General features: G+C 36.7%; 2 protein-coding genes across 2 annotated transcripts in view; both read left to right on the top strand.

The window, feature by feature from the left end:
* The window catches only part of pgfb (placental growth factor b), a 31632-nt gene extending 21434 nt beyond the window's left edge, over window positions 1–10198 (top strand). Inside the window, exons 2-7 of the mRNA XM_049464204.1 lie at window positions 3253–3292; window positions 5602–5798; window positions 6664–6743; window positions 6987–7016; window positions 7108–7164; window positions 8295–10198. Of these exons, the coding sequence (XP_049320161.1) occupies window positions 3253–3292; window positions 5602–5798; window positions 6664–6743; window positions 6987–7016; window positions 7108–7164; window positions 8295–8316 (426 nt within the window). The 3' untranslated portion in view covers window positions 8317–10198. The remainder of the gene's footprint in view (window positions 1–3252; window positions 3293–5601; window positions 5799–6663; window positions 6744–6986; window positions 7017–7107; window positions 7165–8294) is intronic.
* A 1994-nt stretch (window positions 10199–12192) lies between these two features.
* Window positions 12193–18001, top strand: cipca (CLOCK-interacting pacemaker a). The gene is made up of 4 exons (XM_049464150.1): window positions 12193–12574; window positions 13989–14152; window positions 14458–14627; window positions 14963–18001. Exons 2-4 carry the CDS (start codon window positions 14095–14097, stop codon window positions 15818–15820), a joined length of 1086 nt encoding a protein of 361 aa, XP_049320107.1. The 5' UTR covers window positions 12193–12574; window positions 13989–14094; the 3' UTR covers window positions 15821–18001.
* Window positions 18002–18139: the final 138 nt, after the last annotated feature.

Raw genomic sequence — 18139 nt, 5'->3', positions numbered from 1 at the left:
TTATGAGGGCTTTTTATTTCACTGTGAGTTTTTTCAGTTTGACACTCTTTTATACTGCAAGTCCCACAGCCATGCTAATCTACTGTTATTTTCCTTTCTTGTTCTCATAAAATGGACTGACGTTTATGATAGATGGGCTCTTTCCAATAATGGAGAAAGAATAGGATACATACATAGGATACAAACGGTGCTATATATACCTTGCAAGAACAATCTCACCAGAATGAAGGACACCCATTAATGCCAGTGGTGATGCCAATGTTTAGTCACTATTACAGATATCCCAAGTACATAGATAGACTTGAGACTTCTGCTATTGTTAAGCTAACCACCTTAGCTAACAACCATTAGCTAAGACTACCATGAGGGTATATGAACCTTTTGACAAAACAGTGTAAACAGTTGTTGCTTCTATCGAAGGAACTTTTCAAATGAAAATTTACTACCCAAGTTATAAATATTATATTATTATTATTTTTTTTTATTCAATATCTGTACACAGTCTAGTGTTCATCTCTTTAGACACTTCTTTCAGTGCTTTACCATGTACTTTAAAAGGAAGGAAAACACACATATATATAAAAACAAAAATGAAAACCTTTCTGCTTTTTTATTAGGTACAGAAAAATGTGTCTAGTTAACTGCAAACTGTAAGTGATCCTATGCTGCAAATGAACCACACTCTTCAAAATAAAGGTGCTACAAAGGTTTCTTTGAGTGATGTTCTAGAATAACTATTTTTGACTTCATAGAAATATGTTTCTAGAGTAGATGAGAGAGTGTGAGGAAACTTTAAATCAAATAATGGTTTAGACCTTAGTTCTTCTATGGCAGCACTCAAAGAACTCCTTATTGAATTATTGAATTATTAAGTGAACAAATAGTGTTTTATATGTTAAATTCTTCAAACTAGACTTTTAATTAGTTAACAGTTTTACACATTTTGGCTGGATTTTCTCATTCAGCTTTCTTTATGAAGTAGAGTCTCCTGGAATGGCTTTCAGTTAAAAGCTGTGCTGAACTTGTCAAGAGTTTATTTCTTAATTATTTCTTGCAAAACTGGGTTCTTACACTGCTAATTGAACCTTCACACACTGCTCTTACTGGTGCAATGTGCAATTAATGAAGATTGGCCACCAGGCTGCTCCAATTTAGCCATGAAACCTCCCACACTAAAATGACAGGTGTTTCAGTTTCATTGTCCAACCCCTGTATATCCTCAATTGCAGTTGCAAAGACCATCAAAAACTGGCTCTTATCAGAAATGCATCAGGAAAGGAAGACTAAGGGTTACCTCTGTTGCACAGGATAAGTTCTTGATAAGTTCAGAAAGAGTTAACAGCCACACCCCAGAGTATTTTGGTTTCTTTAACAATTTTAGGTTTACTGCTTGATTTTATATGTGTTCCTTTGATAAACTTTCATAATTTCAGTATTAATTGAAGTACAATGCAATAAAATAAAAACACCAAACACCAAACTTTTGACTGGTAGTGTAATGCTATTTTAATGATCATATAAAAATATTATTATTTAAACACAATGTACATTTTAATGTTGATTTATTTGTTAACCTTCAGATAAGGATCCAGTTATTTCCATTTACTGTATATAATTTATTTAAGAGGTCACATGGAGGTGGCCAAATGCAGTTATGGTAGCACACAAATCTGCTAATTTGTCGAACTCTGGGCTTCTAACAGCTTCCATATCCTGTCCACGAGAGAGGAATTTCACAGGCCAGTGAATGATGATTCAGTATTAGTCTGTGGCTTTACTGCTGTAGTTATCTGAATTACCCTCTATGATTTGGAGCCAGTTTAAATACATTTAACATTCATTTAACATTGGGCTTCAACATTACAAAGAACCCACACATTCTAGATGATCTCTCTTTCTGCTGTAATATTACACATAGTGGAAAATATGCAAGACATTTTTTCCTCTTAAACAGAAAGGTGGGATGATCATTTGTTATCATGTGGAAGGACTCCCCTCCAAAGCCTTGAGTTAAAGTTTCCTCCTCAGGGTTGACATGGAGCTACCTTGGTTAATGAGTTCTTCCAGCCCAGAGAAAAGAGGGATTCTGTTTATCATAGGATTAATGGGAAGTATCCGCGGAGAGGAGATGGGCCAATGGGAAAATAAATAGCAGAATCTTATTCTTATGCTGGAAAGAGATGTTGAACAGAGACACAAACAGGAAAATGATACATATGTCAGCCTGGCTACATCAGCGATATTCTGGACTAAGTTCTGAGAAAAAATGCCTAATGCTGTTTCCTGCCACTCATGTGTGCTGAGTTCAAAGGTAGGCTATGAGTTTGCGGCTTCAGAATTAGCTGGAAATTGCTGTATTTTGCTTGTCATTAGCGTTACACCTATCTGTAAGGCTTTATGTGTCATGCATCCTTATTCTTATTTGTATGCACCCACAAAGATTTTAAAGGGACTTTATCATGCTTGTGATCTTCGGGCCCTCAGGCGCCACTACATTAAAAACAGGCTTCTGTACCGGAAATCACTGCATGGGCTCAGAAACACTACCAGAAATCATTTTGTTCATAAACACAGTTTGTCATGCAATCTACAAATGGGTGTTTTGTGTATAGAAGAGGCCAAATGTCAACACCATCCAGAAACAACTCCATTTTCTCTGGGAAAAAGTTCATTTAAAAGTTTTCTGATGTGATGATACAGCTTTAACTTGCATTTGTGGATTACACAGTGAACTATAAAGTCACCAAAAGCAGTGTGTAAGACTGGTGGAGGCCAGGTACATGCCAAGATGAAGTATGAAAACTGTGATTAAAAACCAGGGTTATTTCACTAAATATTCATTTCTGAACTCTTAAAACTTTATGAATATGAACTTGTTTTCTTTAAATTATTTGAGGACTGAAAAGCTCTGCATTTTTTTTTTTGTTATTTTAGCCATTTCTCATTTTCTGCAAATAAATGCTCTAAATGACAATATTTTTATTTGGAATTTGGGAGACATGTTGTCTGTAAGTTATAGAATAAAACAACAATGTTCATTTTATATTTTATGTTCAAACTTATATCTATCAATAGCAAAATCATAGAAAATGATTCAGAAACTGAAGTGGCCTTTTTTTCGGTTGTATGTCCTGCATGCCCATTCCTCCTGAAGTTGTGAGAAGTGTTTGGTACAGCACACTGCAGCTATACTGTATACTGTATGTACATTGCTGTGTGTAATCAGTTGCATGTTTTTTTTTTCTTTTGCAGTGTTACCCCTCAACTACCACCACAAACAGCACATCCAAAGGTAAGAATCTAAACACAGCCTTCATGATACATCCTATAACCACGCTTCATAAAACACATCATGTGATATTCTTTAATTTATGTATGTTAAATGAGGTTGATGCTGATTTGCAGTATAATTATTAAAGGGGAAATTTGAAGAAACTTTAAATATGAATTGGCTTAAACATAGAATAACATTTTTACAATTATAGACGCAATTAACACATTACTTTTCAAAGTATTGAAATTTAGAGTATTGGATTGTTTCAATGCTGCAGTACTCAAATGGTACTTTCAATACTCTGTATATCGCTGGCATGTGTGAACATTATATGGAGATTTTTAGACAGTATCTACTGTGTTATAGGCTATTGTTCTTTATAAGGCCTTCTTTTTTTCTGCACTGAAGTTTGTTGTCTGAAAGTTGTTTCTGACATTCCTATACAATTATAGAAGAGTAAGGCTTATATGTACAGAGTGAACATATTACTGTTAGTGGAACACATATGTCTTTAGACAGTTGGACAGTATGTTTTGTTCATCATGTCTTCTCATAGTAAGCTCATTGTTAGCCCTGGCGTTTTTGTTCGTGGTATAGATGAATAATCCCAACTCTTTAACCTCAAGCTTCCTATGTGCACTATATCTTCATTCTAAATGGATGGTTGGACAACTTAAAGCTACTGAAATCCCTGTGTTGTCTGTTTTCATTATTGGATGGATTGTGTCGGGAGTGGCAGACAGATTAGAAGCTTTAAAAACCCGGTCTTCTATCTCTTCCACTCCCTCGCTCATGTTACTCTAACGGTAATGTGGAGCAGATGCAAAGAAAGGAAGTAAAGCTTCCGGCAGCAGATACTTTTCTTTAAGTTAAGATATATAAAGGAATACAGGGTTCATGCACATATTAATCACACTAGGTGAAGACTATTTTTGGAAATGTACAGGATGTATTGGTAAGTTTATACATTTTTTAGTTATATTTCCAGCTTTAAGGATGTACAGTATCAGTAACAGAAATGTTTGGATTTTTCCAAAGAGGTGGGAGTTATCCTAGCCCATTTTTCATTTAGAACGGAAGAGCTCAAGGCAAGAACCTGCAAGATCCAAACAAGATCCTGCAGTTTCCAAGATGTATGTAGCTCTTCTCACCAACCTGCATCCATAGATGGAGCTTTGTTCTATAGTACACCTGGTGATTTTTTAATATTTTTACCATTCACATATTAACACCAGTAAAATGTTTGTTTTTGAAAAATAAAAAAACAGGAAATAACCCTCATTTATTACTGCATCTTTATTTCTTTGTGTGGCATATTTTCTTTTTGTGTGAATATAGAAAAAATGAAAAATATACTATATACTGCATAAATCAACAATAAAGTTGATAATAACCCCAAACAGATCAATAGAACGAAATACGTATGTTTGGACGTTTGTGGGACACGGCCAAAGCTCAGTCACCTCAAATTAATGTTGTGTTTGTGCCACTTTAAATAAGGCTCCTATATAAAGAGTTTATAAATAAAGTATATATAAAGTCTATGAGAAAGTTTATTAATGGTTAACAATTATAACAAGTAATAAGTAATATAAACACATAAAACATATCCTACTTTTTTTTGTTTTTGCATCAATCAGCATTAACATCTAATAAATTAATAATATGGAGAGACAGTTTAGTGATTTAATGTTATTTCATGTTAATATACACCATGTATTAATATACATGTTAATATAAACCGTTATGATTATTGGACAAATGGTTAATCTGGGGCGTTAATTGGACTGAAGGAAAAGAAAAAGGAAGATCTGAGTTTTAACAGTATACATTAATCTTAAATCACAATTTGGCAAAAAATAGGCCACTGTTGCCCTTCTATGTATGTGTTGTAACTGTTATTGATGGTTTATAAAGTATTTACAACCTATTTATAAACTTTTACAAAGGAGTCATTTTACAAAGGAGTACCATTTTAAAGTGGTACTGTTATGTTTCATGACCTAAGACATTGATTATAGATACAGTAAGTTGTAACTGGAGTTTTAGGAGTTTTTAGGAGGTTTTAAGAGAGATAGGTTTGATACAGTTTGTGTAACTGAAGAACCATAATACCACATTTAGGACCAAGCTAATGAGCCACACAAAATTTTTGGACAACTGCTCATAGAGTGCACAAAGTGCGTCTGACATTTTCTGTTAATCCCGTCATGTGGTCCCGGGTCTACGTGCATGTTTTAGTACCACGGTAAGCACCTGCAGATTAATAAAACTAGCTTTTAGCATGCTAACATTGCATTTTTTCTTTCTTTTTGTCCTTGTTTCAGTAATCCTGTTTCAGGAGGTGTGGGGGCGGAGCTTCTGCCGTACCATTGAGAAGCTGGTGGAGGTAGTGCAGGAGTATCCTGGGGAGGTGGAGCACATCTTCAGCCCTGCCTGCGTGCCGTTGATCCGTTGTGCCGGTTGCTGTGGAGACGAGAACTTGGAGTGCCACCCAACGCTTACCTCCAACATCACTATGCAAGTATGTAGCAGCATGAGGGGCAGTGAAGTGTGTTATCTGTGTCAGTGGTCACCAGTCCTTTTTCAGCACAGTAGGCCAGCAGTGCTTTTCTAGAGTAATATTAATTTAGTGTGTCATCAAACAAATTTAAATATCTTTCTAAACAGATTAATCTATAGATTGACACAATGTCAATATCAATTCATATTACTCCGTTCTTGTAAATCCCTGATAAATGTAGTGCAACTAAGTATAGTGACATGGCTCTTCAGACCGTAATCTGAATCCCTGTAGCTTTTACAGTTTGGGATTCAGGAATTACAAGAAAATCTTGCATAATCCACAGAGGAATGGGGAATTTCGAGCTGGATAGTAAGAATGAAATGAAAAGCTGCTGACAGGCTGATTGCACAGTAATTGCTGACAGAAATCTGCCTTGTCTGCAAGTTAAACACGCTCCAAAGATCAAAGCCGATCTTGCTTATAAGCTGGTTTCTATTGTTTAAAATATGTCACTAGGTAATTGTGCTGTCTTAATCTGTATGATTGTATGCGTTATCACTGACAGAGTTCTGCAGCTGTTCTCATTTTATTTACTCCTGTTTAAAGATATAGCAAAATAGTTGTACAGCTAATAGGGAGGATGATTGTAGGCCAAAAAATCTGGAGTTTAACAAAGAGAAAAACTTTGCACAGCAAATGTCAGGCAGAATAATATTAATAATAAGAAGAAGAATATAAATCAGATAACAATATAGTTGCACGCTGCATAATTACAACATTGATCAATAGAATTACACTGCTAGTATGTTCATACAGTGCATACTTATCCCTGACAAACTTGTCGATCTGTTGATCTGATCAGATACTGTGTCTCTTTATGCAGTTATTAAAGCTGAAGCCAGCAGAAAAGGGTCAGGAATATGTGGAGATGACTTTCGTGGAGCATAAAAGCTGTGAATGTAGGTAAGGGCAAAATCAGCACTCAGCATGGTTTGTTCTGTTTTCCTCATGATTTACTCATAATGTGTTTGCTAACCGCAGATCTGCACAGTGGCATAAATATTAAATTGTGGGGCCACAAAATACTTGGCAGAACTGAAGATGGTAGTGAAAGTCATCTAAAGTTGTGTATCTCTCTCTCTCTCTCCCTTTCTTTCTCTTTTTTTCTCTCTCTCTCACGGGATTCTAACGTGCTGTGCTGTTCAGACTAAGACAGCCTACACCGAAACACGACAGGTAACCTACTGAGCAAGACTTTATAAGCTTATCTGCTCCTCCATACAGACATAAACACTTGAGAATAAGCTGTTTCTTCTTTATAATTTAGGCGGAGACCGAGAGTTAGAGGGAGGAAACGGAAGGAGAAAAAGAAGGACTGTGACGGGTAAGACTCCTGAGAAGTATTTCACTGTATGAGGAAACAGTTTGTGACATTACATTATCTAGAAATGTGTTAAAGGATCGGTAACACTTCCTATGAATCCTGTATTCATCATACATTACGAATGCATTGATAATACATGGCAATAATACAGGAGAGGGAGTGCTATAACTTGTAATATCGATATTGCTGTGCTGCGGTCGTAGGCACGAGGCCGCATGTTCAATATTCTTATGAATATTGTTATAGGCATGACGTCTCTCTTTATAAAGTCACATACTTACACTTGTGTTATGTGTGTCACTATATATTTACTTATGAATTATTGTGCAAGCTTATATTATTATTAATGCATTCATTATGTATTATGAATACAGGATTCACAGGATAGTGCTTGCAAAGAACCTCATAATAATTTGACCAACAAGCTCAAATAAAAAATAGATATAGAAACCCATATATCAGCAATGGCAAAGGTTCTAGGGGTTCTCTTCTTGTATGGCGCCTTATGTGAACCTATGTTTTTAGTCTGAAATAAAGAGCAAGGCCGTATTTTAGCATTCCTTATGCGAGCCATCAGCTGTGCAACATGTAGCTTGATTTAGAAATCACCATTTTAGTTTTTTAACCTGCTGCCTACCTCCGCAAGACACATGTCAAGTGGATCTAAATCCACTGTATATTTTAGCTGTAAATTTAAGGTGATTTTTCTGCACTTTTTGTAGTGTAGAAATTGTGCAAAAAATTATGTACACATATGTACACTGATAAATCATTGAGTTCTGCATATGTGTAGGTATTAAATATCATTATACTGAACACTCTTTGATTGTTAGATTGCTAGGCAACCCTAGCCAACTGGTAACAAGCAGCATTGTTTGACGTATAGCAAACTCTTTATCACTGGATTTTTTACATGTTAATACATGAGTATTTGAGATATAAAGCGATAGATAGCTCTAAGTCTCTGTGACCCTGTTTTACTATGGCTAGTATGGGTTTGGGTGCACTCTTTGATACATTACTTTAATATCTTGTGTTAGGAAAGTAGTGAATCTTTGTGAAGGCACACTTGAGTCCTCATGATGATGAGCTGGAATAACTGAAATGAAAGCTTCTTCTCTCTCTTTTAGGTGTCAGCCTCCACGAAGGTAGATGCAGTCCCACTGCGCTCTCTGCCCGTCCTGTGCAGCCAGCCCCCTCTGTGCCAGCCCCACCATCTGCCCCCCCTTCGGTCTTCACAGCATTGTGTGTCTCCACCACCAGAACATCCAAGGTGCAGGGGTGGGGAGATCACCCTAGCCATCCTGGGGGACAATTCATATACAGGAAGTGCCTGGTGTGTGTGTGGTGTCATCCTCTGATATGCTTCTCGCGAAGCACAGCGGTGGGTCCACCTCAAGTGTCTGAGGTGGGAATCAGCCCACAGGACTCCACATGTGATGATGTTCTAACTGAAGAAAATATATATATTATTGTTATTATTATTATTTTACTTTATCTATGTCATCTTAACACTTTTATTTATTGCTTGCAAAACAATAGGAAGAGCTTGTTTTGGTTGTTTTAGACTGATTCCTCTGCTAATATATGACATTAGTACAAAATGGGATATTTTTCTTTCTAAGCATTTAGAGATAGACCAGTCTAAATCATCACTTTCAGCTTTTTAAAAACAGATTTCCAGGGTGATTACAGTTACATGTAGTTCCTCTTTTAGTTTCAGATGGGAAGAGGCTGTATGAGTTCTCACATTACTGTACTGAACCTATTTCATAGTTTGAAACCTTAAACTTGGCCAGTTTCAAGATCAATTTTCAGAGCAAAAAATGTACACTCATCGTCATCAGAAAAATGAAGGAATCAGCCAAAAGGAATGAAATTTAGTGTTTCAACAGGACACAGCTTGTCCAGATACTACTACTGTCTCAAAAGTTTGGCTTAAAGACAAAGATACCGCGCCATGGTCAGTCCCATCACCAGATATAGGGCCAAATAAAATGTGTGGGATGCTGTTGGATGCAAAGTCTGCAGAAACTGTCTGAATATTCCAGCTGCAAAGGATGGATTAGCGCAAAACACCATTAGGAATCTCTACAACTCCACACAGAGAGAGATCCTTTACCTTGCATTACACATGCGTTACATACTACCTCTGTATGTATACCTCTACATTTTTTATCATTTATTGATCCTAGTAACCTTTATCTTCCTTCCAAACAGCATTACAATCTGACACTTCCATATGGCGATGAGTTTACAACCAAAATAAAATTTATCGTTGAGGAAGTCCACATAGACTGAACATGGTCTGTGTGTTAGAGCGCTGATTCAGTTCTGAGAGGGGTGGTACATTAACAGGGGATGTGCTGACCTCTAGTGGTCTAAAGACAACATTTTACAGTATTTCTGTTTTCCACACATGAAGTAAAACTGTACGGCTCTACTGTAGCTTCCACACAATGGCAGTTTGCAAGGTGGTAAATTCATATTTGTTGATTTATGCCGTGATTTTACAGTAAAAGAGACAAGTGTCAGTTAGCACAAACTGATATATTATTGTTATAATTGTCTATTTAAAATGCTTCAATCTAGAGAAGCCCACATTTTGGGGTTGTTCAGATCAACAAACTCGACCAAAGAAACCAGGAATGCTGCTAACAGGTGTGGTGTAAAGTTCATGGCCTTTAAATATGAAAGCATTAATACCAGTTTCTCAGTGGGGGCATAAGTCAGTCTTTGACAAGTTAATAATTTGCAAATCCTCTTGTTTCTAAGGGTTTTTATTAACACTCCACCAAGTAAAGGACTATACTGTACTTCAAGCAGCAACATTTACTCTTATGTTGCTAAGAGTGAACAGGATGTTTGCTGTTTGCCTATTTTAATATAACCAGAGCGGTCTGCTCAGTTTAATGGAAATGTTTAATTACCAATGAGTCAAAATTTTTTGAAAGATGTTTCCATTTATTGTACATACATATGATATTGATTAAATATTGCTGTTTTTTCACTGTTAATAAAGAGATACATTATCTATAGTGTGCCTTCAATTCATTACTGTTACTGTCAAATATTTTCTTTTCACAAGGTGCCAAAAGTCTTGGCACAGCAGTATGTAACCTCAAGAGATGGCTTAGAAATGTCCACATCTGTGCAAGTTGTGAGGTGTTATCTTCTTATCGGAGTTGAAACAAGGCCTGATATTCAGTGTCACATGGATGGAATATTCCATTTCTGAAGTTGTGTAAGCATTTAACATTCCTCTGACCACAGTATCATGTGTGTACTGGAAATACAACCCAAAAGGTGTTAGAGTTAATAGACATGGGATATCAACATTCAAGGAAGCAGGTAAATGCTCATTCTATCATCAGTGAGAAATACCAAACTAATAAAGTAATCCCAAACAGGCACTCATTGTATTTTAATATGTGGAAGATCTTCTGCCATATTGTCTAAATTTGCATTGTTTTATCTTATTTGACAATATCTTTTTTATTATTAAAACCTATTTGTTAATTCATTAACTATGCTTAAAACCCTAAAGTTTATTATTTTGCAATTAGAGAAAATAAATATTCTTACATTCCAGGAGTGAGAAATGGAAGCCTACACCTGCAAGAATTGTCTAAGCAATGAATGAGATTAAATTCAGACATGCTTCAGACAGGCTGCTTTCTGATTATTTTGTTTAGACAACACAGACACATTCTGAGTAATGCATTTCTGTTGCCCCATATACAGTACACACTTCAACACTACAGTCATCATTTCCCTAACCGTGCTCTAAGCCAGCTCATCTCCCTGTTTAAAGCTCACACCTCCCCATGATATCACAGCACATCATGTGATTATGATCACATGGTGGCAATGATAAACCCTGTCACTGCAAGAAGTAAACACTGCAGAGCTCAGCTGCCCCACAGAACCACATTTTATTCACCATCTTGCTTGTGTGACACACTGATTAAAGTTGGATTGGGTTATTTTTTTTAATAAAGATCCTTCCCACAAATATAAGTAACATTAATATTGTAAAAACAATTATTATTTTAATACTGCAGATATCCCAAGTTGCAAAAATTAATTTTAGGGAGGTACCCACGGACCTGGACTACCATCTAAAAATCACTATTACAAACTGTACAGTGGGCAAGACTTTCATTGTTTTTTACTTTTACTTGAATATACTTTAAAGAATTCAGAGGTGAAATGAGTTTTGATTGGAGCCATGATGCACTAAACGCATCCTGTCCAGGAGCGGAAAAAACGGTGCCCGCTCAAACTAAACTGATTGGCTGAGTCACAGACTCTTTGCAGAAAACAGGCCAATCAGAACCCTCTCTTTTTTGCATGCGCTTCATGAATATGCACACGAGGGGAGAGCCTTTCTCTCCCTCTCCCTCTCTTTTTTTCTCACACGTGATTGGGGAAAAAATCTGTGTCGCCTGCGTGCGCGCGTTTATGTTCAGTCTTTGGGCATCAGGGTATATGTGGTAGAATCCCGCAACTTCCGGGAGACTTGGGAAGTCTGTTATTGGAATGTATGGAGTGTTTGAAGAAACATCCCAGATAGCAAAAAGTATGGTGTCTGCTCCTGTACTTGTAATAGAGCTGTTGTGGGATCTTAGACACATTTCAGAGAACTCACACAATAAGAGTGTATTGCTATCAATAAAATACATCACCTACTCCAGCTTTATATTAGTATATATTTACATTTACTACAGGTCTGACGCAAATAGGCCATCAGGAATCTTTAATAATAAGGAGAAACAGTCCCTCTCTAGCTCTAAAATCTCTAGAAAACACTTTTAAGCCACATTTCAGGCCGGTAACTAACTCACTGTGAATGCCCCGCTGTTTGTTTATTCCCTACCTTTCTACATAGATGCTGCTGCTGCTGCTGCTGCTGCTGGATTTATCAGTCACGTTCCTGGCCGCACGGCCTGCATTTCCAGCCAATCAGGAGGCGTCATGCGCCTGAGGGGTGGAGCTTTGCATGGCTAATAAACTGACGCAGGAGCTGTTGCTGCGGTAACGACAACCAAACCAAATCGTAAAGCAGGAAGTATCGTCGCAAACGCTGGGCAGGAGCACGGGTCTCGGAGCTTCAGCGGAAACACAAAAACGTTTTTTTTTGCTTTAGAGAAGCAGCTTTAAGCCTGTCTGACAGTGTTTATTACAGAGAGGGACACTGTGCAGCAGCGCGGCGGTATAAACAGCGCTGAGCGGACGCAGAGAGCGAGTTTACACTTGTGCCAAGTGTCTCGTGTTTGTGCCTGTGCGAGGTCTCGTGCCTGACATCGTGTGCTAGTTTAACTCCAGCACGCTCCTGCTGCTCCTCCTCCTCCTCCTACTGCTGCTGCTGTGTGCTGCTGTGTACTACAGAGCGCTGCACTTCACACAGGTAAGACGTGCTGAATTTATTGTCAATATTATTAAATACATTTAATAACTTTATTTTTTTTAAAGCGCTGATTGTTTTATTTTATTCTTTATTATTGTTGTTGCGTGTGTAGCAGGGCTTTGTTTGTCACTGTCTCCTGATACACGTCTTAACCCTGTTAGTAAACTACGTTTACTAGCTTAGCTGTGTTAACTAGGTTATTTAGCATGCTAAATAAGCGTGTAACTATCATAGACTCAAACTAAGGATCTTCTAGTCGATCTGCTCGTGTGAAACTCACATGGGTGGAACGTGGGATAGCTAGTTAGGTGGGTTTGTAACCTGTGTTTTTACTGGGACCCTTGCTGGATTAACTGAGACCCGTTATAACAACTCACTACTATACCGTACCTTATGTTTTATGTATTTATTTGTTTATTTGTTTTTAATAAAATGTTGCAAGGCATATCTACGTCCAATACAATGAGGCGTACAAGTGGGTCATGAATAAAAATATGTATATGTGCAAGAATGTATATGTATATGTATATGTAAAGAAGTATATTTGGCTGTTTCTATTCTTAAAGTATTCTGGCATTCTTGTTGTAAACTTACTAAGTGTTTTTGTTTGATTTGTTGCCTTTGGGCACCGTTATGCAGGTAGAACACTCCTGCGTGTTTTAAGCGCATCTTTGCTCTAAAACATCTGATTAAAATGATCAGTTTGTCATAAGAGGGAAGAATAAAACACTCTATTTGATATATCCACAGGGATATATAAAAAACCCTCCCGAAAAAAATAAATTAAGCCATAGAGCATTAATCATTCTCACATGGGTCCCATCTCAGCCCCATGAGTAGTATAGCTAAATCCATCACTTCATTTTCATATTAATTATTCATATTGTGGTACCCAAAATATCTAAACAATAAGCTATCAAGACCATGTTTGTTTTGGGGGTTAAGGTTAACAGTCTATATAAAAACCATAATGTGGCATTATGTTACATTGCACAGTTACAGTTATGTTGTTGTATGTATGTATGTATGTATGTGTACGTGTGTGTATATATATATATATATATATATATATATATATATATATATATAATGCAGTCCAAGCCGACCTCCAGAAGTGTAATTAATCAAAATGACTAACCATACATTTAGCTTGTCTTTAGGGTAATTATTAAGTGCCAGAACTCAAAAACAGCCCTCTTTCTTTCGTTCTGATTAGCTAGCTATTTTAGCTTCAACTAGTTTCTTTTCCCTAAACATTAATAATAGCTACTAGCTTTGCTCTACTGCTGCTTACTGACTCTCAGTATACAGACTGTAACACATCTTGTTCCATATAACCATTTACACATCACATAATGTTTTTTGTTTAGAATTGTTATGTGTGTTTATTAAGATGTTTCTCTGTCTTTTTCAGTCATTCATTGGAAACACATGTGGGCATACAGATCTTCCTTCCTCAACTGTGATTTAACAGCCTGAAAACAGGCAAACTGGAGGTTAAAAGAGTATTTTGTGCTAAAATGGCAAATAAACGTAAATTATGCAAATTGGACCTGGAGAGAGACTCTGGTTTTTCAGGTTTGTTGTTTCCTCTTTTTATATATTAAAATTTATTTCTCATTCTAATGTATTAGTTTCACACACTCAGGGATGGATTTCCTAAATACTCTCTGATTATCCTAATAATAACACTGTAATATTAAAACCATGCTTATTTGGGGGGTTGAGGTTAAGGGTCTATATCAAAATCTTGGTTTTAATGTAGAATTATGTTAAATGACATATTTCTACATTGTATTTATGGGATACAGTACAAACCAACATCAGTGATCATTTTTTTTAATCATGAATTTTTTTTCTTTAATGTTATCTCTTTCCTTTAGATGCCAGTTCTGGGTATCTCAGTTCGGTGGACCAGACAGACTTCGAAGATGTCAGATCCAACACTTCCACAGTGCAGCCCATACTCTCAGGTTCACAGCCCCCTCTAAGGCCAGGGTCTTACCCAGATGTTCCTTCCATGTTCAAGATGAACAATATTGTTCTGAAGCAGGTATGGTATTTCAGATCATTCTAACATACTGGGCATTTTATGGTGTAAATACAGTAGGTTTATTGAAATTTTTTGTGTATTGGCATGGCAACATTATGCATTACCAGGAAAAAGCTGACCATGTGCAGTGACCTAGTAAAGTATTAGCAAATAAATGGCACATGATGTCTAATAAAATACAACACAAAACATTAAATAGTCCAAACAAATGGAAATCAGAAAGCAATATGGTTGTTTATATTTAATTTGTTGTAATTGTTTTCACACCAAATGAATCTGTTATGAAATAAGAAGTAAAGAAGTGAAAATGACAAGTGGTTGTTTTTTTTTCTCAGTCATGTTCAGTGAACCCAGCACTAAAATCTTGGAGTTTCAACCCATCGCTGGAAGTGGTTCCTCAATCTCCTGTGGTTCTCCTCCAGCCGATGGTACCCAGTAGCAACTGCACTCCCCTCACTCCTGCCAACCAGCTAAGACAATCCAAAAACTACCTTCCCATCCTGAATTCATTTCTGAAAATTGCTCCCCACCCTATCCAAGGGGCTGAAGGAGACCTTGGAACGAACTCCAACCATATGAGCAGTTCAGGTCAAAGGCAAGCTGCTAAGCGTTGCCATAATGATCATCATGAAACGCAAACTCGCAGCCTTTCTTTAAAGCAGGACACCTCTGAAACTACCACTGTTGCAAGTCATTCAGACGATTCCTGTGTGTTCAGTCCTAATTTTGAAAACATGGCTTCTCCACCAACGCTTCCTGCCCTTGAGGAGGATGATGATGGCACAACCACTCCATTCTCTGTTTGCAGTGACAGCTATCTTTCTCCTTTTTCTGAAGCGAGTCCCATAGACACATATGCATCCAGTGATGATGCAGAGAACGTCCCAGGGTCCCTCTCTCCAAGCTCCAGTAAACGCAAGCGCTTCTGCAACACATACAACATTCTGAACCGGTCAGGGTTACTTGGGATCACAATGCGCACACAGGAGCTTATTCGTCAAAACAAGCGCTCCCAGGCCCAGCTCCAGAAGCTGCAGGCTCAAACAGACCTTTTCCTGGAGGCCATAAGCAGCAGAGACCCTCAGGTCTGGGCAAAGCTGCAGCTCACCATCCAGAACCCGGCTTCTGAGGAGTCAAAGGAGGACACTGTGGGAAGTATAAAGTTAGATACCAGAGCCATTGACTGCATGTAGTCTGCAGTTAGTCAAATGTTGTCATGTTTTCAGTTGTCTAGAACTGTCCGCATTATGTTTGGTTATGCCTGTAAGTCTTCTGAGGCAGTCATTAATAGAGATGTGCTGATATGGGAACTGTGGCCTATGACGATATTCACTGATTAAAAAAAAAAAAAAAAAACACTAAAGCCAGCTGGATTAACACATTTGCATTGTGATTTATTTCTATAGCGTGACAAATGCAGTATAATGCAGATTTTAGCACAGTACCAACATTTACCTATAATTGTGTTGAGCTTTTCTGGTTGCAGTTTAAAATATCTATCAAATCAAAGCACTTACCTTCAAATACAAATATTTTGATATTTTGTTCATTCCTACTTATGAATACTGTGTTTAAATGTATTATATCAGAAGGATTTGTCTTTTCTGCAATAAGACGAACTATAGTTTGCAATTCCTTGACTTATAGAAGTATGTAATTTTTTTTACAAAGCTTGTAATTAAATCAACTGTCATTTGCATACATCTGTTTTACTGCTTTGCTCTTTACATTTTGTAATGAGTTAAGTTTCTCTTAAGAGTCATTTTGGTCATTGTGTATTTGGATTTGATTTTTCGTTTTTGTAAATTGATTTTTACCCTTGCATTTTTCTCAGTACAACTATAACAAATAAATATAAAATTGCACTTTATTTACAGTATAAAATGAAATTTTATTATTACTTGTTACTTATCTCGTGAATCATGAGAGTAAGGAAATATAAAACATTTTTGGCAGTTTTATTTTTTTATGATGTAATATTTTGGGTAAGTACACTGACATGCCTTAAGTCCTGAAAAATATAGGTCAGCTGATCATAAAGGGTTATCTCAGTGAGGCCTAATAGCAGGTGGAAGATGCATAGGCATTACCACCCACAGTGGACAGTGCAATGGGTGGTAACGAGCATAACTAAAAGCGTCTAGCTAGAAGATCCACAGTCACTGCAGAAAACCCCATTCACATATCCTGCAGGTCAGTGCAGCATTCTGTAGCTTCTGTGAGACATGATTCTTGTTCCTGTTCCATGACTTACGGCATATCAGGGTATGTTATCTACATAGTGGTGAAGCAGTCAAACTGCCTCTGAAGATACTTTATGTATGCCTTTATATATAAGGGGTTTGTTTTTGCCTAAATTTAGGCACCTTCATTTTTTGCACTCTCATAAATGATACGTAGTTTGATCAATGTGAATTCAGTTTCTTGCTAAAGTTAAATTTTGTAATTACTCCAGATATGGAAAATGTATTTTTTGTTTGTTTGATTGTTGGTTTGCTTTTGTTATTTCTGCATTTCATTTAAGAGTATGGCCCACATATAATGCATGAATCATTTAAAATAATAATGTGATAACAATTATGCTCTCTAAATATATTTAAAGTATATTTATACCAGAGAGTCATAAGAGTGGCACTTCAGTCCTGTTACATCTCCAGAGCTGTGTGTAAATAGCTATGTTTGGTGTAAATGGTTGTGGGTAGTGGGTAACATTACTGCCCTTCCTGTGGTTGACCAGGGTTCAATTCCCTAGCTGGAAATGCATCACCACACTATACCAGTTCAGCCCTCCTAACAAAACAAAATATCCCTGACTTCTTCAGTTCTCACTTTTTTTTTACATTAAAAGCTAAAGTGTGCTTTATTTAATCTTGTATGTCTTCATTTATGAAGGCACTTAAAATAAAATAACTTCTTACATTAGTGAAGAAAATAACCTGAGAAATAGTTGATATATTGTTTTGTGTGAGAAAGGGCTCAATTGGAGTCCTTGGGCAAAACTCCTGACACTATACATGCCTGCCTGTGTAACATAATTCTAATAAGAAGCCAAATGTAATACAAGAAGTTTGTCACTTTTTTTTTAAGAATGCACTTGTAAAGATACAGAATCCTGTGTTGTAAATATGTAAAGAAACTGAACGTTGTCTATGAGTGAAAAATGGCATTTTTTATAATAACATTTTGCACCATTTTAACAGTATGTGAAATTCAGGTTCATATTTCTTAAACAAAAAATATTGTACTTGTATTTGTTTTGTTTTTATGATCAGCAATCAGCAGAAGGAAACACAATCGAAGGATTTGCACATACAAAATTGTTGATGTAAATATTCAATACATAACCAGCCTTTATTAAATGAGTATTTCTTACACCTGCATTGTGATGTGATTTTTTTTGGTGGTTATTTACAACAAATACCAAGCTGTTATCATGTCACATTTTATTTAAGTATCTTTTCACTTAAGTATAAACTCAGTGACGGTGAACTAGTAGTGCACAGTGACGACAC

The sequence above is a fragment of the Astyanax mexicanus genome, chromosome 14 (genome assembly GCF_023375975.1).
Source record: "Astyanax mexicanus isolate ESR-SI-001 chromosome 14, AstMex3_surface, whole genome shotgun sequence".
NCBI classification, from domain to species: domain Eukaryota; kingdom Metazoa; phylum Chordata; class Actinopteri; order Characiformes; family Acestrorhamphidae; genus Astyanax; species Astyanax mexicanus.
The sequence above is the reverse complement of the archived record's forward strand: the minus strand, read 5'-3'. Positions and strand labels throughout refer to the sequence as shown.

What these genes read in the sequence shown, in the direction of transcription:
- cipca (XM_049464150.1), top strand. Translation starts at nt 14,095, where the DNA reads ATGGCAAATAAACGTAAATTATGCAAATTGGACCTGGAGAGAGACTCT. An exon ending in GAGAGACTCTGGTTTTTCAG is followed by an intron (nt 14,153 to 14,457) that starts GTTTGTTGTTTC and finishes TCTTTCCTTTAG; the next exon opens with ATGCCAGTTCTGGGTATCTC. An exon ending in ACAATATTGTTCTGAAGCAG is followed by an intron (nt 14,628 to 14,962) that starts GTATGGTATTTC and finishes TTTTTTTCTCAG; the next exon opens with TCATGTTCAGTGAACCCAGC.